At 46.3% G+C, this 26,206-nt stretch overlaps 1 protein-coding gene across 4 annotated transcripts in view; it reads right to left on the bottom strand.

The window, feature by feature from the left end:
- The window catches only part of KIT (KIT proto-oncogene, receptor tyrosine kinase), an 85,231-nt gene extending 63,771 nt beyond the window's left edge, over window positions 1–21,460 (bottom strand). For all 4 annotated transcript variants that reach the window (XM_047719324.1, XM_047719326.1, XM_047719325.1 and 1 more), the window contains exon 1: window positions 21,304–21,460. In XM_047719324.1, the coding sequence (XP_047575280.1) occupies window positions 21,304–21,370 (67 nt within the window). In that variant the 5' untranslated portion in view covers window positions 21,371–21,460. The remainder of the gene's footprint in view (window positions 1–21,303) is intronic.
- Window positions 21,461–26,206: the final 4,746 nt, after the last annotated feature.

Genomic DNA, 26,206 nt, shown 5'->3' with positions numbered 1-26,206 from the left:
TGCACCAAAACATAGAATTATAGCCATGTGCACTCTCCACACTCCTAGCGGGCCCGGCAGATTATAGCTATCCTGATTACGGTTACTGGAGTGAGAAATCGTGTTTATGACTTTTGTTCCAAAACATGTTGCATTTATTACATTCACTTAATCTAAAAAGAGTTTATAATAGGTATGAGAGAGTATGTTATGCCTCAAATATTTAAAAAAAACAACACCAACACACAATTAAACACACAATCAACAACTTTACAAGTAGGCAACAGATCAGTTCTATTAAAAGCAAGATTCCCATAAGCATGCCAGCATCTTTACCTGCTGGGTCTTGAAAACCCTACCTTTAAAAATAAAAAAAATGAGCCCTTGTTCTCAATATATGTATTTTTTTTTAAGATTTTATTTATTTATTTGACAGACAGAGATCACAAGTAGGCTGAGAGGCAGGCAGAGAGATAGAGGTAGAAGCAGGCTCCCCGCTGAGCAGAGAGCCCGATGCGGGGCTCGATCCCAGGACCCTGGGACCATGACCTGAGCGGAAGGCAAGAGGCTTAACCCACTGAGCCACCCAGGTGCCCCGAATATATGTATTTTTATAAATTACACACATGCAAGCTATTGGCAATCCTATTAAATATCAGCACAGCTTACTTACTATCTTATTTGAGACAAATGCCCCCACCTTGAAGCTGCTGCCTCAGGGAAGCAAAATGCCATGCTCTGTCCTTCTGGAACAGAAATGAAAAACCCGACTTTATCCAGGTCAAGACAAACCAACTAAAATAAGGCAAAGGAGGCCATCTCTGTTCTTCTATTAAACGGACTTGAAGTGGGTGGGAAGACATCCAGCACCCCCTCATCAAACTCTGTGAGCAAAGCAGGCAGACCTTCTTGGAAGCTCTGAGGGGACAGGGGAGGGACAAGGGTCATTTCCCTGAAAATTTCTCAGGGGCCACCTTTACCACTTCAGCTGCTGGCTTCTGGCACTGGTATTATGAACATCTCCAAGTTTAGAGGATTTCTCTCCTTTTCCATACCCTGGGGTAGTAATACTCAAGACCTTCTCTTGGGTGTCCCAAAACCCAGACCCCAAATTAGAATTTGGGTTACGAGACTCTACTGCCCCTGGGCAAGGGGCTGGCCCTTCCAGTGGTAGGACTGGATGGTGGTAGCAACTGAGACTATAAATAAAACTTACTAGATGACATCTCTCTCCAACTGTATACATTAAGCAGCCCTATGACCCAGGGATAAAAAGGGGACTGCCCTCCCCAATCCATTTATTCATCTATCTAAAAATATTTACTAAATGCTTGCTCCTCGCCAGGCCCTTGGGCAGTAAGGAAATACGCAAGGTCTATCCCCCTCACTGAATTTCGATTTAGCCCCAAGGATGAGCAATGAACCAATAACGATACAACTGTATAATTACAAGGACGGTGACGTGCACCGTACCGTGTGAGAACAGACCTGACCCATCCTGGGGGGGAGGGGCGGCGAAAAGAATCACAAAGGCAACACCAGTTGGGGTTCTGAAGGGGGGGGGGGTTCCGCACGACAGTCCCTGTGGACGGGATGCGGGCAGAGGGGCAGCTCCTGTAGAAGCCACCAGGCGAAGGGGCAGGACACCTATAAGGAGTGACGAGAGCCGTGACAACCAAGGATATGGCTGGTGCTGTGTACGAAACAGAGATGCGAAGGAGACTCTGGATGCCTGGGGTGGGACCTGCCTGGACTGAATCAGAGAGGGACACGATTGTATCTGTCCTTCCAAAATACCACTCAGGGCGCCTGGGTGGCTCGGTGGGTTATGCGTCTGACTCTTGGTTTCAGTTCAGGTCATGACTTGAGGGTCCTGGGGTCAAGCCCACGTGAGGCTCTGCTGAGTGGGGAATCTGCTTCAGGTCCTTTTTCCCTCTTCCTCTCCCCGCTCACACACACTCTCTCTAAAATAAAATCTTCAAAAAAGAAAAGAAATACAATATAATACCACCTCTAACAGGGCCACCCGCACCCCCACCCCCAGGCACAGGCACGTGTTCTGAAGGCCCCTTGCAGCCTCTACAGCACAGCGATTGTCTGTTTTCCTGTCTGGACTAACCGAAATTCATATCTATCTTTTTAATGCAACAGAAAGAGAACTGGGAATTGCACCCTGGTCCCACCAGTCAAGAGGCCACAGGAGCTCAAACTTCTCAACGACCACTGCCCTGACTGTGACAAGGCCCCAGTGACTGGAACACGACTGGTTGGCAAACTTCAGCCTGGACCGGGGTCATCTGGAAAGCTGTTAAAATGGACCCCGCCGGGCCCTGCTCTGAGCTTCCCATTTCAGTGGGGCTGGGGTGGGGAAGGAGAGTCTGCATTTCTGAGAAGCCCCAGGTGATGTGGTCCAGGACCACACAGGAGAAGCAGTTACTCCCCATCCCCCACAAGACCATCAGCTACTGAAAGAAACCCATGGCAACAGTACAGCAAAAAACAAACAAAACAAAACAAAAGAGAGAGAGAGAGAGAGAAAAGAAAAAAGAAAAGGCAAAGAAAGGAAGGAAAGGAAAAAGAAAGGAAAGGGAAGAGAGGAGAAAAGAATAAAGAAAAGAAAAAAAGATTCTATCAGTCTCTGTATCTTGGAAGTCAAAGCAAACCTACACAAAACAGATTTTCTTGAGTGAGCAAATCTGCCTGTCTTTTACACCTAGAAATCGGCCTCGCACTGGGTCCCCCTGACAAGCTTTGGCAGCCACTCGGGCACAGATTTCTCGAATCCCCAAGCTTTAGAAGTGGGAAATGTTGCAGAATTCACCAGTCACAGCTAAAGGACTCCAGAATAGTGACACTGGGTGGCAAATACAACTTCTGCAGCACATCAGACTTCAATCTGGTGCACTCCATCTGAGGGCCCAGAGCCTGAGCCCACGGCCCCTGCGGATCCAACGCGGGGCTCGAGCTCCCATGCGCAGTGGGTGAGAAACAGCAAACAGAACAGGCCTCTCTCCCGAGACGGTCCATGTTCTTGCACGCGGCCCAATCACATAACAGACGTGGCTTGGTGAGGAGTCAGATACCATCCACCGATTTTCTAAACTGCTACTCAGAAAATTGCTGCTATAGTTAATTCCGCAGTCATTCTACATTTGAATAAGCAAAATAAAAAATAATTAGACCAAAACAATCACATTGGTCTAAAAGCACACTAATGGACAAAATTAGTTTATTCAAATTTGTTGCGACATTCATCAGAACACTTGCTGGTCAATTTGCTTAATGAGTGCTCACTTTTCCCTTAATTCTTCTTGGGTGACATTGACTTACAACAACACATTAAGCCCGCTACCCTTTCGCAAAGAATTCTTAATGACCAGCTCTGTTTTCAAAACGATTTCTTCTCATCTCTTCGTAGAAAATAAGAGGGAATGTCTGAAGTGATCTTACTCTGTTTCCCAGAATTTTCTTTTAAAGTTTCCAATATGTCCATTGAGAAAGTTTTACTCCTTCCTTATATGATTTTAGAATACTGGCTATCCTGAAAAGCAGGGGGGATAAAAAGGCCGATTCTAAAATTGTAACCTTCTAGTAGGTAATTTAAATCAATGGCCAACTGAAGGAAACTCAAGTTGGAGGAAAGAAATTTAGTATTTTTGGAAATCTAAATTAATACTATGTCAAGCCCTAACAACATTTTTTTCAAATGACTATAATTAAAGATATGCAAATTTTTCATGGGAGAAAAAAAGCTGAAAGTGAAAAATGCACCTAATTAAGTAATGATTTTATCTTTATTAGATGGTATTAAAAGTACTAATGTGGCTTAATGCTTTTAAAACCATAAAATAGCATTCTCTCCTTCAGAACTCAAGGAATATTACACCAAACAATGGCAAAAGCTTGTCACTTCTTACACATTTCCCTCAGAAACAAGGGGTCAGAGAGAAGCTTCTTGGTACTCTGATGATTTCAACCATTACATTTTGCCATAAAGAAGCTTATAAAGTTAATGCCAGAGAGACCATAAAGGGTTCAGTTCCAGTTTTCAGATGGCTACAACCACAACTGTTCTCTCTACAACCCATTTTCAATAACTTATTTTGGAAGAAAATTATTTTTTAAGTCAGCTACCAGTGACATTTCAAGACTTTGTGGCTTTGATCCCAATTTGGTAGACCGAAAGTTTATAAATCTAATTTAAAAAGTCTACGTAGGGGCACCTGGGTGGCTCAGTTGGTTGAGCCTTCAGCTCAGGTCATGACCCCGGGGTCTCGGGGTTGAATCCCACATTAGGCTTCCTATTCAGTGGGGAGTCGGCTCTTCCCGCCACCTTCCACTCATGCTCTCTCTCAAATAAATATAAAAAATCTTTAAAAAAAAAAAGTCTATGCAGATTCTGACAGTGGAAGCAGCCTAATTATCGGTACCCACCCCAACCATAACAACAGACAAATAGAGCAGGACCAAAAACCCAAGAACAGCATCTACAACAGAACCAGGTGGTAACATATTCCCATGAACCCTATATATGAGCAGATGAGGACAACCAATAGTTTCCAGAACTGCCATTACATCTTCAGTGGCAAAGCGCCATTCTGAGAAGGCCCACGCAAACTGGTAGATGGCTTTGCAGGTTCCTATTTCACCAGTAAGTGCAGGGGGAATTGTGACCCATGTATGTCTAAGTGCTGGAATGTTCTGTGTTGGGAAGGTCTGATTTTTAAGAATGAACAAGAGAGGAGAAAGCCTCATAGGGAGGGGAAAACTGATGGGGATGAATCTGAGATGTGCAAAACGAGGGCAGAGGTTGGGGCGGGCAGGTGGGAATGGGAACCAAAAATGGAAGACCTTCGACTGCCAAAAAGTAGAGTCCACACACCACTCCATGAAAACAACCTAAGAGGTACTCTAGAACTGTGAAACTAGAAAAGCTGTTCTGGCTCTACAAAAAAAGTACAGGAAAACTCATAGTGAGCAACAGAGAAGAACCACAGCTGAATTCCAAATAGTTATTTAAAGAAAAAACATGGAGCAGAATGACATCCCTAATCTAGACAATAAAATCGTGCCAGAAAGAAAGAAAACAGATGCAAACTCCAACCCAGCATTTCAAAACAAGCTAAAAGAAATTAAATCAAGCTATAAAGAACCACATAAACCAGAAATCAGATGACTGGAGAAAATCGAAGTTTTGAGGTAAAGAAGGTAAAGAACTAAGAAAAGAATTAGACATAAAAAGGGGCCACCTGAGTGGCTCAGTTGGTTAAGCAGCTGCCTTTGGCTCAGGTCATGATCTCAGGTTCCTGGGACTGAGCCCCGCATCAAGCCTCCTTTCTCCCTCTCCCTCTGCTATTCCCCCTGCTTGTGCTCTCACACTCTTTCTCTCTCAAATAAATAAAATCTTTAAAAAAAAAAAAAAAAGAATTAGACATAAAGGGAAGAAAATCATTTCAGAAATGAAGGGTCTCACACACACACACACACACACACACACACAAAGAGCAAATAAAACAAACGTTGCCTTAAAAAAAAAAACTGGAAAATGGAGAACAAAATATTTTAATTCACAGAAATTATGAAGACACCCAAAGGATTTGGGAGAAAGTGATCAACACAGAAGACAAGCAAAGAAGATCTAACACACACCTAACGGGAGGTCCTGAAGCCAGAGACAAAGAACAGGACACACAGCAAAAGCTATGCGACAAGAAGACCTTCTTGGGTGATTCCATATTTACGTGGCATATCATCTCCCTAGAAAAATCAACACAGGGCAGCCAGCACTGTGAACTACGAATGGACTTCAAAGAGTAAAAGTAAAACACATTCCTCTGGCTAGCGAGGCAAACGTACCAAGTTAAACGTGAGGAAAAGAGAGTCAGATCGTCAGCAGACTTTGACAACACTCTATGGCAAAAGACAGTACCATAAAATATTAAAGAGACTTGAGCAAAGGAAAGATGAGCCAAGGATTTTATATCAGCCAACCTGACTTTGAAGTATAAAGGCGACAGACGAGCTGTTATGAACATGTAATTCAGGGAATACTTCCCGTGAGCGCTTCCTAACGCATCGAGCAGAGGACAAGCCTCAGAAAACCAACCTGCCAGGAAAGACAGGACATAAACACCAGTGACCAGCATTAAACGTGTATTGGCTAGTAGGACAAAGATGGGTAACAAAGGACACAGCAGAATATAGGGTTACGATATTTTTTTTTTAAGATTTTATTTATTTATTTGACAGGCAGAGATCACAAGTAGGCAGAGAGGCAGGCAGGGAGTGGGGGGGAAGCAGGCTCCCTACTGAGCAGAGAGCCCGATGCGGGGCTCGATCCCAGGACCCTGAGATCATGACCCGAGCCGAAGATAGGCTTAACCCACTGAGCCACCCAGGTGCCCCACAATACATTCTGATAAAGCAATTTTAGTATAGCTATCAGTAAAATTAGAGGAGGGAGGAGTAGCCGAAAAGGAGCATATGCTCACCGACTGTATAGATGTAACTGGGATGAAAGGATTTTGCTTCAAATGCCAAGCCCAGGAGGGAGAGGGGAAGAAGAAGAAAGAATAGAACAGGCTCCTAGCCAATTTCTTTATTTTTTTAAAGATTTTATTTATTTATCTGACAGAGAAAGACAGTTTAAGCAGGGGGAGTGGCAGGCAGAGGGAGAAGGAGAATCAGGCTCCCCCGAGCAAGGAGCCTGACACAGGGCCCGATCTCAGGACCCTGGGACCATGACCTGAGCCCAAGGCAGACGCTTTACCAACTGAGCCACCCTGGTGCCCCCTAGCTAATTTTAAATGTTATTCACAGTAGGAAGCCAAAAGAAAATGATACCCTCCTATACAAGGTAGGGTACAAGGATATATTATAAAAGAGCAAAACAAGGGTATTATAAAAAGGAATCAGGATAAAAGCAACCAGCAGAGTGAAAAAATTACAAATCTTTGCCAGTATTCAAAGGTACACCGAAAAAGGACAGTAACCGAACAATATATCAAATATTAAGTAGTCTTGTTGGGGGGGGTTGTGGATCAAACCTGTGTATGACCAAACCTCTAAATCACAAATTTACTGGAAATACAGGGACCAGAGAGCATGTGAGCCATCACCACAGGAATGCAATCAGCAGAATCAGCAGAATCCAGACTGTGAAAAATTGCACAGGACAAGTACTAGTTTCTTCAACAAAAATGGGGGAAGAGGACCTATAATAAATAAGAAATGACTTAAAGACCACAACAACCAAACTCAATATGGGAATCTCGTTTGGATTCTATCAAATGTGTAAATGTGTACATATTTGTGTGTGTGTGTGTGTGTGTGTGTGTGTGTGTGTATTTAAATATTTTCATATTTCTTCTATTTCAGTGGGGAAAATATGAACACGGGATAATCAACAACATTGTGGAATTATACTGACTTAGAAGTCTGTGACACTGGCATTATCATGTGTAGGGGAAGGGAATCTTTGTATTTTAAAGCTACACACTGAAAACATCTATAGGTAAAATTCCGCGATGCAGGAGACAGGCTTCAAAACAACAGGGGAATGAAGGGGACAGAGAGAAAGCAGAAAGTCTGGTTGTTGATCCCACTGTTGAAGCTGGTATAGGAAGGTGCATGGGACTATTACCTATGTCTGAAATGTCCCCATGATTGATGTATTTAGATAGACATAGTTTGTCTTTTTAAGAGAAAGAGAGTAAGTGAGTGTGTGGGAGGGGGTTTGAAGGGAAGGAGAGGAGAATCTTAAGCAGGCTCTGAAGGGAGGCTCGATCTCATGACCCTGAGATCATGACCCCAGCCCAAAATCAAGGGCTGGGCACTTAGCCAACTGACCTACCCAGGCACCTCTATAATTTATTTAAAGTTAATGTGAGGTTCCACTGCTCTATCTTTTAATATTTATTTATTTTGAGAAGAGAGAGAGAGAGAGAGAGAGAGAGTGTGTGTGTGTGTGTGTGTGTGTGTGTGTGTGTGTGTGTGGGAGGAGGGGTGTGCAGAGGGAGAGAATCTCAAACAGACTCCCTGATTACGGAATGAGCACGGGGCCCGATATAGGACTGATCTCACCACCCTGAGGCGAAACCAAGAGCTGGACACTAAACAACAGATGAACCCACGTGCCCCTCAATTGCTCCATCTTAAAATAAAATGGCTACTACTAGGTTTTCAAACAACCCAAGGAATAATCTAAAAGTTCAGGCCTCCTACTATTTTTTTTTAACCCTTCTCTAATGAACTGATAGCAACTTAAACAGGGTCTATTTAAACTAGGCCCTGAGGGGAGCCTGGGTGGCACAGTGGGTTAAGCCTCTGTCTTCGGCTCAGGTCATGGTCTCAGGGTCCTGGGATTGAGCCCCGCATCGGGCTCTCTGCTCGGCAGGGAGCCTGCTTCCCCCTCTCTCTGCCTGTCTGCCTGCCTCTCTGCCTACTTGTGATCTCCTTCTCTCTCTCTCTCTGTCAAATAAATAAATAAATAAAACTTTTTAAAAAATAAAAATAAAAATAAATAAACTAGGCCCTGAAATTCTCACCCTAAAGAGTCAGTACTAACCAATGATGACAAGAATTCTCAGATTTACAAACACTAGTCTTTTGTCAAACCTGGAGCAAGTATATTACAGCAACTGAGTCCATCATTACTTTGGTACCCACACCTATATACCTAAAGCTGGTCATTTGGTCAAAATTGTTAGCGGACATCCTACCAAGCCCCTGAGGAATCTTTAAGGCCTTCCGCCAAAGCTGTGGTCACCAGGGCCATGCCTTCTTAGCCACAAATCAAAGGGGTACCACTCTCCACCGCCAGACTGTCTGCACCTTGTATTTCTTCCTGAGGATCAACACTAACAATTCCAAAGTCAGCAAACAGTCCTACTCGATGCCCAAGAGCTGATGGAGAAGGACCTTTCCAGTCCTCAGGAGTTCAACAGGGTCAATTTTCATTTGGGGTGTCCTTGATTTGAAACTAGAGAGCTTATCGTTTCATGGACCTTGGAAAGGCCACTCTCAGGCCAAGACGCAGAAAATCAGATGAAGCCAAGCTGCTGTCACCCCACCACCACCACCACCAGGCCACCTACAGTAACAGGAGAGTGGGCCACAATGCTCAGAAAACCCGCCAGCAGCTGAACGGCCCGAAGTCAGATGCAAAGTGCCATCAGGGGAGCGTAGTTATTATTAGACCCAAGACAGTCTGATTTTAGCAAGGAAAGGATGAATTTAAAAAGGTGAAGACCCTCTAGTCCTTGGAGACATCCTGAAGAACACTCAGACTGGACCCCTGAAGCATCTCTCTCAGCTGTGAAAAAGCATTCTGGTACGTTCTGAGAAAACGGATTCCAAGCCTCCAGACTGACAAGGCACTGTGGCACAGGGAAGGCTACGTGAAGTCCGGAAAGCCAAGACACCCGTCTGCGCTCCCCCATGTCACACACACTTGATTCAACCCCCTCTGGTGAGTCCTTCCAGGAACCCCTGCTCAAGTGGCCCACCACTCTGGACTGCTGTCCCTCTGTCACACTGGGAAGGGGAAAAGCTGAGACAGCAGTGAGGGTTCAGCCCTTCCCAGGGCAGACAGCACTCAAGGGACCAACATCTTATCTTCAAAAGCTCCCACTGAGTCGGCCCCTGGCCCCCCTTCCCCCCTTCCCGGTCTCTCTTCTTGCCCTGATCTGGTTTGCCTTCTCTGGCCCTCTCCTTCCCCGTGAACCTAGTCCCCACTGACCATCTGAGAAAACTTTCCTTTCTCTGCTTCCTTCCTTAATTGACCATAATGCAGAACTGAAATAAATCTAAATAAAGCTGCTTTCTATGAGAGACCCTGGGCTTTCTTCTTTTTCTTTCTGGGCTCTTTGTGGGCCTGGGCTCATGAGACAAAAAGAATGCACTAGAACAGAAGCCCCAAGATGACGGAGATTTTTGCTTGGTGTGTTCACTGCTATACCCCCCTCCCCCAATGATTTCATAATTATTTATGAACAAATCTGTGAATTCCTGCTCTGTAAGGTCAGTTTAAAAGATACTTGGAGGGACCAAGAGAATGAAGCTGTGAGACTTAAGCATTACAGTCGGATGGCCAGAGCTGCTGTTCCAGATTTCCTGTAGGGAGCTAGAAGCCGGCTACACCTGGACTGGGCTGTCCTCACCTCCCGATTGGCCACCGCCTTCGCCCTCCAGCATCCACTCCCTTCGCCAGCCTCTCTTCAGAAGGCAGTCGTTCTCGAGCTAAGGTGATCATTTTAAATAATATCCCTTGAAAATGCAGAAATGTAAATTAGGCTACACATTCAGATCTACTAAAAAATTCATAAACCCTCCGACATATGCTAGTTTATTTTAAAAAGCAAAAGGGGGGGGGGGTCTTTTTACTAAAGTGCTGCATTTTGGTTGAGCTAGAAACGTGTCTACTATTTGCCTGCAGTAAATATCCTGAAGATACTATGGTAAGTAGAAAAAAACATTGCCACAAGAGGCTATTCAAATGACGTACTCTGAATGAAGAATCTAGGTTTAATTTAATGAGGACAAAAAGCCTAATGACCCTTCCATGTGGTCCTCCCAGTCCATTTCTTAAAATGAGGATCTTCCCAAGGTACACAGGCTCAGCGTTGCCCATTAAAAAAGAAATCCGTGAAAATGAGAATGGAAATGCATTTAAGACATTTTACAAACCCCAAAACCGAGTCACTTTAAAAGTACCCGTAGTCTTTCCAAGTAGAATAATTCTCCATTTTTTAAAACATGTTCTTGTTTTCTCCCAAATGAGCACTAGCCAAGTAGAGTAACAGAGAGCCAATGCACCCCCCATGACACTTCTAAAATCACCAGTGTTTTCCCCAGAAGCCAAATCTGTAGTAGATCCCTTTCTATAAATACCTCCTTCCAATAAAAAGACACACCAAATAATTTCCAAAGTTCTTTGTGCTAAAGACCTCCCCTGCTCTACCTCTGCTAAGCAATCCTGTGGCCTACGTAGGTCATCCTATGTAAATTACTGGCAGCCCAGGATTGTTTTGAGGAATTTTTATAAACACCCTTTGAAATAACCTGAGTCACCTGGGATAAATCCAAAGGAAGCTAGATATTTTGCCTCAGTCAGGAACTTAAAGATACAAGAAAAGGAGTTAGTAAGAGTTTCTCACTCTTTTCATTTTCCCTATTATTTTGTTACCACTTGGTTAGGAACAAGGCTCTCCCCTGTTTAGCATGCTACCACACACCTTTTCTTGAAGTGATTGATTTCTCCCCCCACAAAGAGTCACCTGCCCACCCAAGGATCACTGCTTTAGGGAGAGCAGTAACCAGTGTCCCTAATTCCCTTCTCATCGCCCTCTAATGCAGGGCTGGTGAATCCAGGGCAAAATCTCACAATATCCTAAAACATTCAGGACCCTTCTTATCAAGGTTGGGAGGTTTGGGCTCGTTGCTGGTTTTTTGGGAGTAGTTTTGTTTTTTATTTTATTTTTTTTATTTTTTAAAGATTTTATTTATTTATTTGACAGAGAGAGATCACAAGTAGATGGAGAGGCAGGCAGAGAGAGAGAGAGAGGGAAGCAGGCTCCCTGCTGAGCAGAGAGCCCGATGCGGGCCTCGATCCCAGGACCCTGAGATCATGACCTGAGCCGAAGGCAGCGGCTTAACCCACTGAGCCACCCAGGCGCCCTAGTTTTGTTTTTTAAAAAACGAATGGATTTATGCAGATAGCTACGTATGCCTGGATTATCATTTTACTAAATATTTAAAATCTGCTAAGAAGAACCCAAAATCATCTACTGCCACTTCTGGATATTGAGCCGTCGAAATCTGCAATCTTGGCTAGCGGTGAGGAGGTAGGAAGGTGGGGGAGGGTAATTAGCCTGGACTTAACAGCAACTGGAAGTGCGGGTCTGTGGCCTTGCCCTGGACTGGCTTGTACGTACATTATGTGTAATACATGTGAAAGTGCGATCTGCACTTTCCCATTTTTTAAAGTTAATTTCTCTGAGTAAGTAACTACTTGACCAGATTACACTTAACAAATATCTCCTCACATATGGCACCGTAGGAAATACTGCAATTACTGACAAATTTAAAAAAAAAAAAAATCCTAAGAAATTACCCTAACTCATCTTCCAGTAGATTCTTTCCATGGGGGAGCACCTGGGTGGCTCAGTGGGTTAAGCCTCTGCCTTCAGCTCAGGTCATGATCCCAAGGTCCTGGGATCGAGCACCGAATTGGGCTCTCTGCTCAGCAAGGAGCCTGCTTCCCTTCCTCTCTCTCTCTCTCTCTCTCTCTCTCTCTCTCTCTGCATGCCTCGCTGCCTACTTGTGATCTCTGTCTGTCAAATAAATAAATAAAATATTTAAAAAAAAAAAAAAAAGATTCTTTCCATGGGAGTCTTCCGGCTAATGGAAACCCTTTCCTTTCAGATTCGCACCTTTACCCAATTCCTAAACCGAGATTTAACTCGGGCCCCAGTTCTTCCTCTGCATCGGCCTCTTTCCTTTAGAAATGATGCCTATTCCTCTAATCCAATGGTAATGAATATGCATCTTGGCTTCTGGACCAGGATTGTTATTTAAATCTTATTACAAATCCTATTACATGAGTACCAACCCCAGCCCTTATCTTCCCATAGCTCCCAGCCTCCTTAATAAAAGGCAGGGATCACATCCCAGACACATTTTCAACAGGACAAGTGAGGTGGCGTCATCAACTAGAAGTTGTTGGACTGCAATCTCATTTCCACCACCCTCCCCTACAGGACGGCGGGCTGATCTGGTATGTGCCATTGAGCTATGACCATGAAGTGACCAAAGGGAACAGGCAGGTGGGAAGGGAAGTCAGCGTGGTGGGTAAGCCACAGAGCGAACAATCTACCAATCCACCTGAGCAATCAAGGGAAAAGGACTTCCTTCACCTTGAACAGATTTCTCAGCCCACGTGGGGCACGGCTGGCCTTCTCGAGAAATCATCAGCCAGTTGGGGGATGCCAGGGCACGATCGTCCTTAGGGTTAATTATGATCAAGGACACATGCCTCTAGACCTCGAAACTTCTTTTGCGTCTCTCACCTTGGCATTCGCCTTAAGTAATCACACCGTGACCATCCATTCTGTGGCTGGAAACCCCCGGCCCCCAGCAGATCAATAACCCATGTTCAAGCTGTGGGTTCTTTATTGGCTATTTCCAGTACAGGCCCAAACTGTGAAGAGTGGTGGATTGTGTTAGAGTCGAACCAGAATTTAGAGAAACACTCTGCCCAAAGCCCAGGCTGGGGAGAAGGGAAAATGGCTACGTGTTTTATTTAGAAAAGGTTTCAGATAAGCCCTGAAAGGGTCATCAGACCAGCTGAGGTAAGCAGGACCTAACCATTCAAAATGACAGTATTTGGCTTTCCTCATACTTGCAGCAAAGACCCTACAACTAGTTCTGGGAATGCAATAAAGTATTTTCCAAGCCTCCAATCAAAGAATTTTCCCTAAAAAAAAAAAAAAAAAAATCTCAATTTTCTTCTGGGGCAATTTAAACTGCTCTCATTTTGTCCCATTCCTCACTCACATATTACAAATATTTGGAGACTGTCATTCTCTAAAACTTCCTCACCTTATCTTCTCCAGCTTAATAAATCCAATTTCTTCATGTTGCCTGCAAAGGACCTATTTGCCAAAGCTTTAATCAACTCTGTCCTCCCTCACACCCACAATGCCCATTCTGTTCTCTGAGAAAGCCAATGAACACCCTTTAAAAACGGCTTAATGCAGAGAATAAATGCAGAATTATCTTCCTTTTCATGAAAATTTACTTTTCATTTTATGACTGATACACAACACACAATTCTTTTAAAATCCCCATATCCTACCCCTGATTTTACAGAGCCACATTCTGGTGACTTCTGGGGCGTAGCTTTGCCCTTATATGGACCTGACCCTATGAAGAATCTCATTTGTATCTACCATCATGTCTGCGAAATTGAGTTTCAAATAAACGCAGCCCATAAACAGTCAATAAATAACCACAACAGAGACTGATACCCTATTCCTCCCCTCAAACGATGGGTTCCTCCTCTGGCTTTATTTTCCATTTATTTCACAGTACCACCAGTCCTCCCAGTTACGCAGGCCTGTGGGAACTCCCGCTCCCCACTTCCCCTCAATCTCACCCATGCCTGATACACCCAATATGCCTGTGAATTTGCCAAGTGAATGAAGTCGACCACCTTTATCTTCCTGTCTCCCATGAGTTTTCCCTTCTTTCTAGAGCACGCACCCTCACACCCAGGCCCTCATCTTTTCACCCAGATGCCATGTAGAGTCTGAACGCCCCTCTGCCCAGCTCCCCATCAACACATAGCTCGGCCATGAGCCTGACCATCCTGAACAAGGCCCCTGAGAAACTCTCCCACAGATATCTGCACAGCCGTGTTCACAGCAGCATTATTCAGAACAGCCCAAAGGGGGAAGCAACCCAGGCAGTGTCCATTGATGGATGAACGGATAAACAAAATATGGTATAAATTAACACATGTGCATATGCATATGCATACACACATACACACAGCCATACATTTCCCTCCCTAAAAAGGAAAGAAATTCTAACATATGTTACAACATGGATGAACCCTGAAGACGTTACGCGAAGAGAAACAAGCCAGTCACAAGGACAAATACCCAAGGATTCCATTTCTATGAAGTCCCTAGAGTAGTCAAATTCATAAATACAGAAGAGCGCATGATGGTTGCCAGGGGCTGGGGGAGGGCGAATAGGGAGTGAGTGTTTAATGGGCTCAGAGTTCGTTTTGCAAGATGGAAAGTGTTCTGGAGATGGGTTGCACGACAACGTGAGTGTTCTTAACACTACTGAACTGTACACCTCAAAATGATGAAGACAGTAAATGTTATGTATATTTTACTGAAATGTAAACACACACGTGCATGAGTACACTCTTCCCTCAGTCTTGGTTACCCACAGCAAGGGGGTGTCCAAGTTTTCGGGGCAGGTTGGGGACTGGATGGAATGGTGGAGTGAGCCGCCTGGGCTTAGTCAGCAAGTCCCAGAGAGCCACTCCTGGGTGGGATTCACTTTAGCCCTGACCTCCAAGCTCTTTTCAGAATCTGAACACAACTCAACACTAGATATGCCCTCCCTCCAATGTTCCCTGAGGCTAATCAAAGAGCCCACCTCTCCAGCCCCTTCCCTTCCAATTCCCTATCCACTGCAACCATCACACCACCTGAAAGGCCCGACAATCCTCAAATAAGAACTTAAGTCTTATCCCCTGTTCCCACAGCTTGCTTCCAACGGAAGCCTCTACTGGAGACCCTCTACCCTCTAACACACAGAAATTAACCTCAGATATTATCTTCTACCTGGACACCTCTACTGATCTCTGTATCTCTATCATCTGCCCACAAAAACATAAACCCCTCTCCTCTGAAATCCCACCTGAGCACTTAGCACTCCATTTGATGCCAAATTCGCTTTAAATCAGAGGCTGTGCTCTTAGTCCATCCCTCCCCGACCTCTTGCCCATACCTGCAGTGCTGGCAAGGACCAAGGCCTGGGGATTGATAGATCTTCCTTCGACTCTTTCTGAAATGTTTACTGAGCATTTACTATGTTCAAAGAGCTGTACAAGTCCTAGAGCACAGGAGACGTTCATATATACCAAGCCCCTTTGCATGCCTAGCCTGGGGTAATGGCCAAGATCAGCCTGGTCCCTCACTCCGAGGGGAGGCAGTCACAGAAAAGGCCCTCACTCTTATGGTGACATCAATGCCACTTTACAAGGTAATAGGGTTCCCAAACTCCATGTGAGCTACTCTTACTGGGCCACCTTGAGAAAAGGGCCATTTTTCCCGCCTCAACTTTCATCCAGAAATCTGTATTCACCGAAATGTGCAAAATACACAGTGAAACAAAGAACCAGGGAGAGAACAATGCACTGCCACTAACGGTAGATTTAAGAAGAAAAAAAAAAAAAAAAGGAAAAAAAAACCTAGACGTTAAATGTATACATTTCATAGTACTACTAAAAAACAAACACCCACCACTCTATATAATCTGATTTTAATCCATTTCCAATTTTTTTTTTCTAAGAGACAAAGCTGAAAGAGGAACATAAAATCGCCCTGTTGTGGAGTCCCCATGCTGTCCCCGTGAGGGACACCATGATAGGGACATTACGTGGATAATTTCATTTACTCCTTTTGGGAGCCCATGCCACCATCCCTGGGTCACACATGAAGAACTGAAGCTTCCAGGAAGGAAGCGTTTTCTCCCAGAGCAGACAGCTGGCAAGGGGTCAAACTGGGTAAAAACCCAGGTTGTCCCTTTCAGAGCCCAAGGTCTTACCTCTGACGCCCTCCACCCTGGATAACAATTTAGCTTAAAGCTTGCAAGTGTTGAAAACCAAGCTGTCAGAAAAGGAGGTACAAAGTGTGCAGAAACCAAAATGTAAGCACAAAAGCTAAAGTGTAAGATGAATGGAAGAGTCCGCTGATGTGACTGTTTGCACTGGAGAAATGGGCTGGGTTACTTGTATTTCTTGGGGGGAGGGGGGAGGTCCAAGATCTGTTCAGTCTCGGAGCAGTGATTCCCAACTGTTAGGTCAAAAACTATCTAAAACGCACAACAAAAATGAAAGTTTATTTCATGTTAAAAGCCATCATGTTAGCACTTACTGATACCTGCACGCAAAGGTGGCAAAGCGAAAGTCACATTCTACATACTCACAGAGCTCACTGGCTCATCAGGTGCCCATCCCAGACCCTGGGCCAGGGCGTCTGTACAAAAATCCCTTTCTGATTTGCAGGACAACCCACCATATTAGAGTGCGCATGATTTCCATGCTAGGCATAACAAGAATTCCTATTTTACAGATAATAATCATGACAGACTTGTACGGAGCTTGTACTAGAAAGCGTGCCAGGCATCACCGTTCTAAAAACTCTCCAGGTAGAAACACATTTACTGGCACAGGATGGCACAGAATGGTTAAGGAATTTGCCAAAGTCACACAGCTGAAACTAAGACAGAAAAAGTAAACTCAGCAGGGCAAACGACTTGCTCCAAGGCCCCAGAGGTGTCAGCCACAAAGCCAGCAGACTGATACAAGGCTATAGACCCTCTTTGGGCCTGTGCTCTGTCCACCAGGTACCTATGTGGTCCCATCTACACTCACCAGGGCCTAAGGCTAAATGTCTACACGTTTAAGGGCTGGCTGGAGAGCGTTATTTCTTAGGGCCTCCTAAACACCACAGGTCCATCGAAAGGGACAGAGTTCTCAGTTCTTCAAGAGAACAGACAAATCGAGATCTTGACATAAATTCTCCAGATTTTTAAGTATGGCCTGGATGTTTTCTTAAAAAGCATGGGGCGGGGGTGGGGGTGGGGGGGGGACAACAAATGCGTAGATGGGCTATCAGCCAGTAACCCCTCCCTACTTTTTTAGAGTCTGAAGTCAAAAGATGAGCGGTCTCTGGTGCCAAATGTCCAAAATCAGAGGGACTAGGCCAGACTTCCTCCAAGTCCCCTCCCTTTCAACAAAGATTAGCCCTAGACTCACACTTGTACCTCCGCTTACTCCTGTGGAGGCACTCCTCCCTCCGGCTTCAAACTCATGCACTACCCATTCAAGTTACAGAAGCCACCTATAAAATGTTGCATATTTAAGACCCCTTCCCATGTCTTTCAATCCCTTATTCTGAAAGTCAACCACACACCAATGCGGCAAAATAAAGCCCTTCCCCTGCCCCAGCCCGTACGCCGACCGTTCAACTAAATGCATTCTGGAGCAAAGGCGGCTGCGGCCTTGACCACTGCCTTTAAGGGGTTCCCGTCCTGCAAGGCCAGCTTCAAGAATTCCACCTGGACACCGCGGCTCATTTCCTGGTGTCCTTCTTTAATCAGCTGGGGGGGAAAGACTTGAGGAAATGAGTCAGAATCCTAAGGGTAACTTCTAGCAGCCGTCAACAACAGCAGCAAAATTCATCACCACAACATCTGTCCCTAAATGACCAGCGGTATTAACTCATTCCTTGGGGGTCTGCTCTTACACAAGTATGCCACAAGTATGTAATAATGCGGAGAGCATTTTTTTTTTAATTTTCTGGAGTGGGGGATGGGGGGAAAAATTAACTGATTTCCACCATCACCTTAGAGACAGCTTATCCTCATTTCTGAGGGCCTTTGGAATGGGACAGCTAAAACCTACAGCCTTCTTGCCCAGGGTCCATTGCCTACACGCTCCCCAGGGAAGCAGAATTTAATGACTCCCCTTCCCAGTGAATACTTCTCTTCAAACTGAGAACACTACCTCAGACATCCTAAGACAGGTAATTCTAGATTTTTTTTTTTTTTTTACCAAAATTTGGAAGGTAATGACCTTGACCATCCTGTAGTCCCAGAACCTCCAACAATACCCTGACATATAAATATGTGTTCATTGCATAGTTTCCAATGAATCCCACACCTGATTCTGTTAAGGCATGTGAATGGATACACAGTTGGGCATATATGTGGGGCTAATGTCAGGCTTCAACCACGCATTAATTTGGTAACTGACTAATCCTCAGCCAGTTTCTCCAGCTATAAAATGGTAGGGATGGCAACAGTACTACCCCCACCACCAGGGTTTGTTGGAAGGACTAGAAATACCAAGTTTAAAGCACCCCCCCCAAGCACCCAGCATGGGCCTGGCCCACTTCCGAATAAAGAACAACTATGTACAACACACAAAGTAAAATTTAAGGCGCGTCAGAAAATGTGTTGCAATAACACAGCATACATAATTTATCAAGTCCTAAGGAAAAAAAATCTGTGGACGAGTGGGAAAGACCAGAATGGGGCTAAATGACTTTTCTGGACTTTACGAGACCATCATATTATTCCCAACAGGATAAGATCCAAAATGTCCCAGGGCCAGCTGCTGGGTATGACTTTGACCTGACACCTGCAGGAACAAAGGGGAAAGGTATGATTCACTATTTCCTTCAGGTTCACCTCACTGGGCACAGGAGTCATAAATACTGAGGGGAGTGGTGATGGAGAGTCCTACAGAATTGGCGCCTCCTTGAGTGAATTCAAAGGGAAACAGGGCAAATGTGCTTGGATCCTGGAGGGAGCAGAATAAACCACAATTTCCTGCTTTAGGCAGGGGCTGACCAGCAGCATACCACGAGTGGACCCTGTGACCAGAGAAGGCAGAGGAATTTCAGGGAGACAGAAAGGAATTAGGAAAAGAATTCAGAAAAATTGCTGTCTACACTCAGAACACTGTCAGAGGAGAATTTGGGGCCCAAAAGATGCTTCACCATCCTCTTGAGGAAATTGGGATCTCCAGAATTTAAACGACCTGCCAAGGGCACACGGCTAATAAATGCTGGAAAAGGAGAACCGAAGTGCAGCTCAAGGCTCTGTCACTGTACCATACTGCCCCCCAGAAGCCAGACCTTAAAATTCCCTCTGCCCAAAATCTACTGGATGGAGGAGGAATAATTACGAGGAAGAAGGAAGCAACGGATTCATTTAATTTTTTAAAAGATAACTATTCTGTGTGGCTGTCGTGCCAGCGCCCTGTTTGGGTCCGTACACATACCTTAAGTGAAATTAAAAATGCCAAGGCATTTGAGCCTTCATTTCAAGGCACAAAGACGTAAGGACGAAATACGTCCTCTGAAGCTTGACCGGTCAAATCCTCCACGGAATCCGGGCACTCACTCAGGATCATCCCTCCTCCCTCCCCACTGTCACCACCACCTCACAAGGTCCAGATCTAGGTGCGAGGCCTCCCTTCCTCCACAGGAAAGCCCTCACAATGCCTTTCCAGCCCCGGGAGTAGGGAGGCTGCACCTTGAGACTTTATGGGAAATGGACCAGTGGTCAATGGAATACCACGACAGTTCACAGCGATGCTTCCTTGTTTAGCCCTCAAATCCCAGTTCAGACTCACTTTCCGTCTTTGCATCACGGGGATAGCCTTAAAGGTTTTTCAAAAAATGACCTGGGAGAGAACAGGGTTTCAAGGCTTAGCCTGGAGACCTGTTCTCGATCGCGCATCAGCGACACCCAGGAAAAAAAAAAAAAAAAAAAGGGAAGAAGGGGCAGGAATCTGACCGAGAGCTTCCAGGAGCCCGCAAATCCTCCTCCTCCCCCACCTTCAGACCCAATTTCCCGCGCAGACAGAACCGGATTTTCACGACAGCTTCAAGATCCAAGGAAGATTTACAGAAAAGTTCCACTCCATCTCCCACCCCCGCCCCAGGCGGGCCTTAAGTAGTGTGGCTATCACGTGGGGAAGGGTGTTGCAAATCTCAAAATTCCCAGAGAAAACGGGGACCCGAAATTACAGGTCGCAGACACCGATCCGAGCGGCTTGCAGAGCCCCGCCAGCCTGTCCGGGCATCCCGTTGGGGCGCGGGAGGCGGCCGGGCGGCGGAGGACCTGAGCGTCCGGGCGCACTGTCCCTGCCTCCTCCGGGAGCAGGCGGCAAACGCAGCCACCAGCCGCTCGGAGGCGCGTGGCAGGAAAGAAACGGCACCCCGGCGGAAAGGGGCGAGCCTCTGACATGGGATTTACAACGGCAAAAAGTCTGCAACCTAGCGGCTGCTTTCCACACGCCCTGCCCAAGTTGTCTCCGTAGCCTCCACCTCTAGGTTCGCGGGGTCTGGACCCAGAGCCGCACGCCGCACGCTCCCCGGGCTAAATGCCTAGCCAGGGGGCCCGGGGACGCCGCGAGGAGAGGCGGCAGAGGGTCGGTCCCCAGCTCTGGGCCACAAAGAGCGCCCGCGGTTTGGAAAGCGGCAGCCGCAGAGCGACGAAAACGCTCTCCAACTTTGCCCTCGGCGCGGCTAGGAACCTGCGGGCTGCTCGTCCAGTGCGCTGGTCACACACGCGCAACTTTTAACAAAAGGAAGCGGCGGCCGCGCCTCGCACCGCGGAGATAACGCGCTGGGTGCCGACCCAGGACCCGCCCGCCTCGGCCCCCCCGTACCCTCTACACAAAAGCAGCCCCGAACTCGCACGCAGCCTGCAGCCGGCGACCGCACCTCGCCCACTGCTGAGCCTCCTCGCTGCCCTCCTTCCCTCAAGACCCCCGGCTCAGCGCCCTCGCCACCGCGGCAGGGGCTCCCCGCGCAGGTGAGCGAGGCAGGGCGCAGGAGAGTCCCGGGAACGCCTCGAACCTTCCCGGAGCCTGAAAAGCACGGGCACTGAAGGGCCGTCACCTCAGCCGACGAACCACCCCCCCACCCCAGCGGGTTCTAGCCCCCGGGGGCACGGGCTACCACGGGGCGGGAGACGCGGCCCGAGGGGCCCGCGGCGCTCTCCCACCTGTCTGGACGCGGAACAGGAGGAGCAGGACGCAGAGAAAATCCCAGGCGCCACGGGCGCCTCTCATCGCGGTGGCTGCGCTGGGATCGGAGCTCCGTTGCACGTTCCTGCTCTCGCCCAAGTGCACCGAGCGCGGCAAAGCCAAGCCCCCAGAGCCGCGAGCGCCGAGCAGCGGCCCCTCCTCCCAGCGCCCTCCCCCTGCGCTCTGACCACGCCCCTTCTCCGCGCCCCTCCTCGCCTCCCCTCCCTCCCTCGCTCCCGGGTCTCGCTCCCTCCCGGCGGCGTCTGGCCTCTGCTCCTTCGACGTGCTAATCCCCGGGGGCTGAGCGGGCGGGGAGGAGGAGGGCGTGCTGGCCCTCGCCGCCTGCTCCTGACCCCCGAGCCCCTTCATCTCTCTACCTCTCCGCCTCCCCTGTGATGTGGTCTGGGGCCCGAGGCGGTTCCCAGACGAGGGGGGTGCTGCCCGCGCGCTTTGTGAAGCCCGGCACCCAGCGCACATTAGGGCACGGGCCCGCCACCTGGCAGATGCTCCCCAGACAATAAAGGTCCGCCGCCCGGCCCTCGAGCACGCTCCCGAGGGAAGAGAAGAGACACCGCTGGTGGCGGAGGTGGTGCGGGAACCGACAGAAGTTGGGGCGCAGGGGATTGGGAGTTGGGCCCCCACGTTCTTTTCCATTTATGTAAGCAAGGAGGGCCAAGCTAGGCGCCTGACACCGTGGTGAAATGCTGAGCCGGGGCGTAGGTAATTCTTTACGCTCCGTTTCTCCACCTGCTCTTAACCGTAAGAATACAATTGGTTTCTATTGGTCGGCCGTGGCCTCCGCCAAAGAAGCCCCTGCAGAGACTTTCCTGGGAACCTAGCTTGGCTTGCGAAGTTTGATCTGGGATCCGGAGTTTTTAAACCCATTTCCGCCAGGGTCTCTGTGCTAAGCTCTTTGCAAGCCTCCCCCTCCACCCCCACCCCCACCCCCTGCCCTGCAATTTCTCTGCCTCGGTACCAGAGGACAGTTACTGGCACAGGGGTCCCGACGGTCCTCTTAACTTCCTTAGCCTGTACCAGGAGCAAAATAATAATAAAACAATTATCTTAAACCGGGTTCCACTGCCTGGGAATTGCTTTATCCAAGGTAACAACAGTATCTGTGCGGGATTTTATAGTTCCTTCTTACTCTAATATTATTCCATGCTCACCACAGCAGCTGTGTGAGGTGGGTAGAGCAGAATGTTTATTACCTGAGTTTTAAAAGTGGCCCAAGACCGCACAGCAAATAGAGGGGAGAGCCTGGTCATTTTAAGACTGATTCCGGCTACGATGACCTTTCCCACTGCGTTGGAATAAACCAAGAAAACACCTTACCAGAGAGCTTCAGAGTGAAAAATAAATAGGAGGTGCCCATCAGAAAAAGTGGGGGAATCATATAGATATACCTAGACTCTTACCTAGAATAGCATCCAAAATGTATAATTAACCAGCTCCTCACCCCACTTTTTTTTTAATATTAAAAGCTCTCCTGTTTGATATTCATAGCCCCTAAGTTAGTTTTTTTAAGAAAGGATTTTTAAAGCTAATCACTTAAAAATGATCACTTCTGGGCACATGGGTGGCTTAGTTGGCTAGGCGACTGACTTTGGCTCAGGTCATGATACTAGGGTCCAGGGGTAAAGCCCCTCACCGGGCTCCAGGCTCAGTCCTCTCTCCCTCTGCCCCTCCCTGCACTCATGCCCCACCCCCCACCCCCCGCACCCCGCAAATAAATAAATAAATAAATACTCTTTTTTAAAAATTATCATTTCTAGGTCAATCAATATGTGTGATTGCCTCTCCTTAAACTCATGTATTTATTCAACAAGCATGTAAGTGTCTACTCTGAACAAGGAAGACCTAGTACTTGTTAACTGACAGAGGTGGGCCCTGCCAATCCTTACCGTCAAGACTAGGACCCCCACCCCAATGTCTTAGCAAATGTGTCAAGTCATACAGCTGTGGGAAAACTGAAATTCAAAGGTCTCTGCTTGTGCTATGGGCCATCAGACCACATCTTTTTCTTAGGATGACAGAGATAAAAGATACCACTCAAAGCAATCATAAGTTTCTGGGATCTTGATTCATTTCTAAAATCCATTTTGTAGTAAGAAGAAAAAATCACTGGGAGTTAAAATATCAACATTATGCCTGAGAGAGAAAATTTACAATTTTCTTCTTCAATCAACTGATATTGGAGAGGATAACAAGTCTTCAGAAGAGCAGGTGAAAAGAGACCATACTGCAATTTAATTCTAGGCAGGAAACTTCTATGGGGGGGGGAACAGAATAGGGAATTATACAATGCTGGACTGTCAGTCATGTTTACCATCCAACAAATATCTACTAACTGAGCACCTGGGTAGGCACAAGACCTCCAAAAATCAGTAAGACAAAGTCCTTGCCAAGGGGGGTTCACAGTCTGGGAAGGTAAGCATGTACCCAAAAAGAAATTCTCATGCCTACTGACAGGGGTTGTGTTCAGCCAATACACACCAAGTTGGCCACATAGGTTGGTAGAATATTGAAGTTTTTCTGTATTGACTGGAAAAAGGTCACTTCCCTAAATACCAAAGTGCCCCTTCACTCCAATCCCTTTCTTGAGATACCCCAATCTCCTCAGATCGAGCCATTAAAGGTTTAATGCCAGGCATAGCAGAAAGCCTGCAACACTGTGCCTTTAGGGTGACTAGCTATTTTTAATAACACCTCATGCCAGCAAAAGAAGGCATCTAGAAAGTACTCTAAGTGACCTGCTATGGGAGTGAACTACATTTTAGAACACACCCAGCAGAAACACTTCCAACAACGGAAATGTTTTCCATTGTCAGGTAGGATGTGCAGGGCCAATTCTGTACTCTTTCTTATGACAGCCCTGGAGCCTTTTATAAATTATACTTTACATAGTTTATTATTTTCATAACTGTGTTAGTGAGGACTCTTGATTGCAACTTGTAGAAGCCCAGCTCAAACGGACTCAAACATACAAAAAAAAAAAAAAAAGAAAGAAAGAAAGAAAGAAAGAAAGAAACCTAAAATGTAAGGGTTCTTAGAACTGAAAAGTCCAGTTAGGCTAACATTTGAGACTTTCCTACACTCAAGAATTCAAAGTCATCAGGACTTGAAGGTGGTGTGTGTGGTGTGAGTGTCGGAGCGGGGGAGGTGTGCACATGTGTCTTTCTCCAGGTCCATCCTTCAGCAGTACGCTCCTGTATGACCTCCCTGTCTTCATACACAATCGGGCAGCTCTAGGCTCGTAGCTTATTAGTACCAATGTGAGCAGAGCTTTTCTGTCCCCGTGAACATCTCCTATAAAAGTACGGACCTGGGTTAAGTCACATGCACATCTGGGACCAGTCACTGAAGCCAGATGGGGAGGATCTGATAATTGACTGGGACTGGATCCCACATCCACTCTGGGAGCTGGGGGCTGAGGGTTCATTTCATCCACACCATGAGATCTAGGAATGAGGGAGGATGTGTCCCCAAGGAAAAGCTGAGACACTCTCACAGGAGGAAGGAGGAAGGGTGCCACACAAATGGAACAGAAGATGTTCATTAAAGCCACACAGTCAAAATTTCTAACCTGAAAATTTTATGTTTCTGATGGTGAAAGTCAAGGGGCCTTTGTAGAAAATTTAGGCAATACCAAAGATTATAAAAAAAACAAAAATCACCCAAGATACAATTACTGAAGAGTTAATTTTGGGTATGTTTCTGTTAAATCCTATTTCTCTGCTTATTGTAAGGTTTCTTTTTTTCCTTTGTATCATTTAAGATTTTACAATATTTGTTAGTTTTCCAACCATCTTTTTCATTATGCATAACATAAGCATTATCCCAGATGATTAAAAATTCTCTGGAAGCAGTGGATAATGGCAGTATAATGTTTAGTTGTATTACATACCATAATTTTGATGGTTTAATTATTTTTCTATCTTTTCCAGATTTTTTTTTTCTATCACAAATTACTCAGTGATGAGCAGCATCTTGGTGAATAAAGCTTTTCTGCCTCTGATTATTTAGGAGACATTCCTAGAGGTGGGATTACCACCCAAAGGGTATATTCCCTTTCCAGGTTGCTCCTTCACAGTCCTTGCTTCCCCAGTAACTGTTTGAAAGTCTTTGTCCATACAGTGGAAGAAATGAATGTATGATCCTTATTGGTAGGTTCTATTCTAACAATAAGCACCTCCCAGTTTATGAAGATGAAAGAAAATAATGTATGTTCTTGGTTCAAGCTTCCATTCAGTATTTATTGAGCAACCTCCATGGGCCAGATGGATTACCCTAGGTATAGGAATGCAAAGTAAGGTAAGACATAGGTGCTGCCCTCAAGGGACTTGAGAGAAAGAAAGGATGATGCCTAAGAGGATCAAAGACTAAACTGTCCTACGTCGTCTCACAGAGGCTTGCACAGAATGATGTTTGAACCCAGAGGGGCAGCTACGTCATGTTGTATAGTGAGGCTCCCCAAAGAGGTTGCACTTCGATTCTGAGGTATCAGGAGAAGAGGAAGACACAGCAGAGAGGGGATGATGTTTAAGGGGTAGAAAGCACAGGTGTGAAGGGCCAGAGGAAAAAACAGCATGGGGGGGCATGTAGATCAAGAGCCCTAAGTCCCTGTGGCACAGTACAGCCTGAGAAACTGGGCCCACAGGGAAGGGAAGTCAAGAGCACAGAGATAAACAGGATCCATGGGTGCCAAGAAACATGAACTTCATCCTCTGAGCTATGAAGGGTCAATAAAGGACTTTAGGCTAAGGCCAGATGAGGTAAGATTTGCATTTTGGAAAGCTATGGGGATGCGCAAAGGAGGATGAGTTGGAAGGGGACAAATCTTGAGACCTGAAGAAAATGGCGGGAAGCCTGATGCAGGAA

Source organism: Lutra lutra, chromosome 2 (genome assembly GCF_902655055.1).
Source record: "Lutra lutra chromosome 2, mLutLut1.2, whole genome shotgun sequence".
In the NCBI taxonomy this organism is placed as follows: Eukaryota; Metazoa; Chordata; class Mammalia; order Carnivora; family Mustelidae; genus Lutra; species Lutra lutra.
The sequence above is the reverse complement of the archived record's forward strand: the minus strand, read 5'-3'. Positions and strand labels throughout refer to the sequence as shown.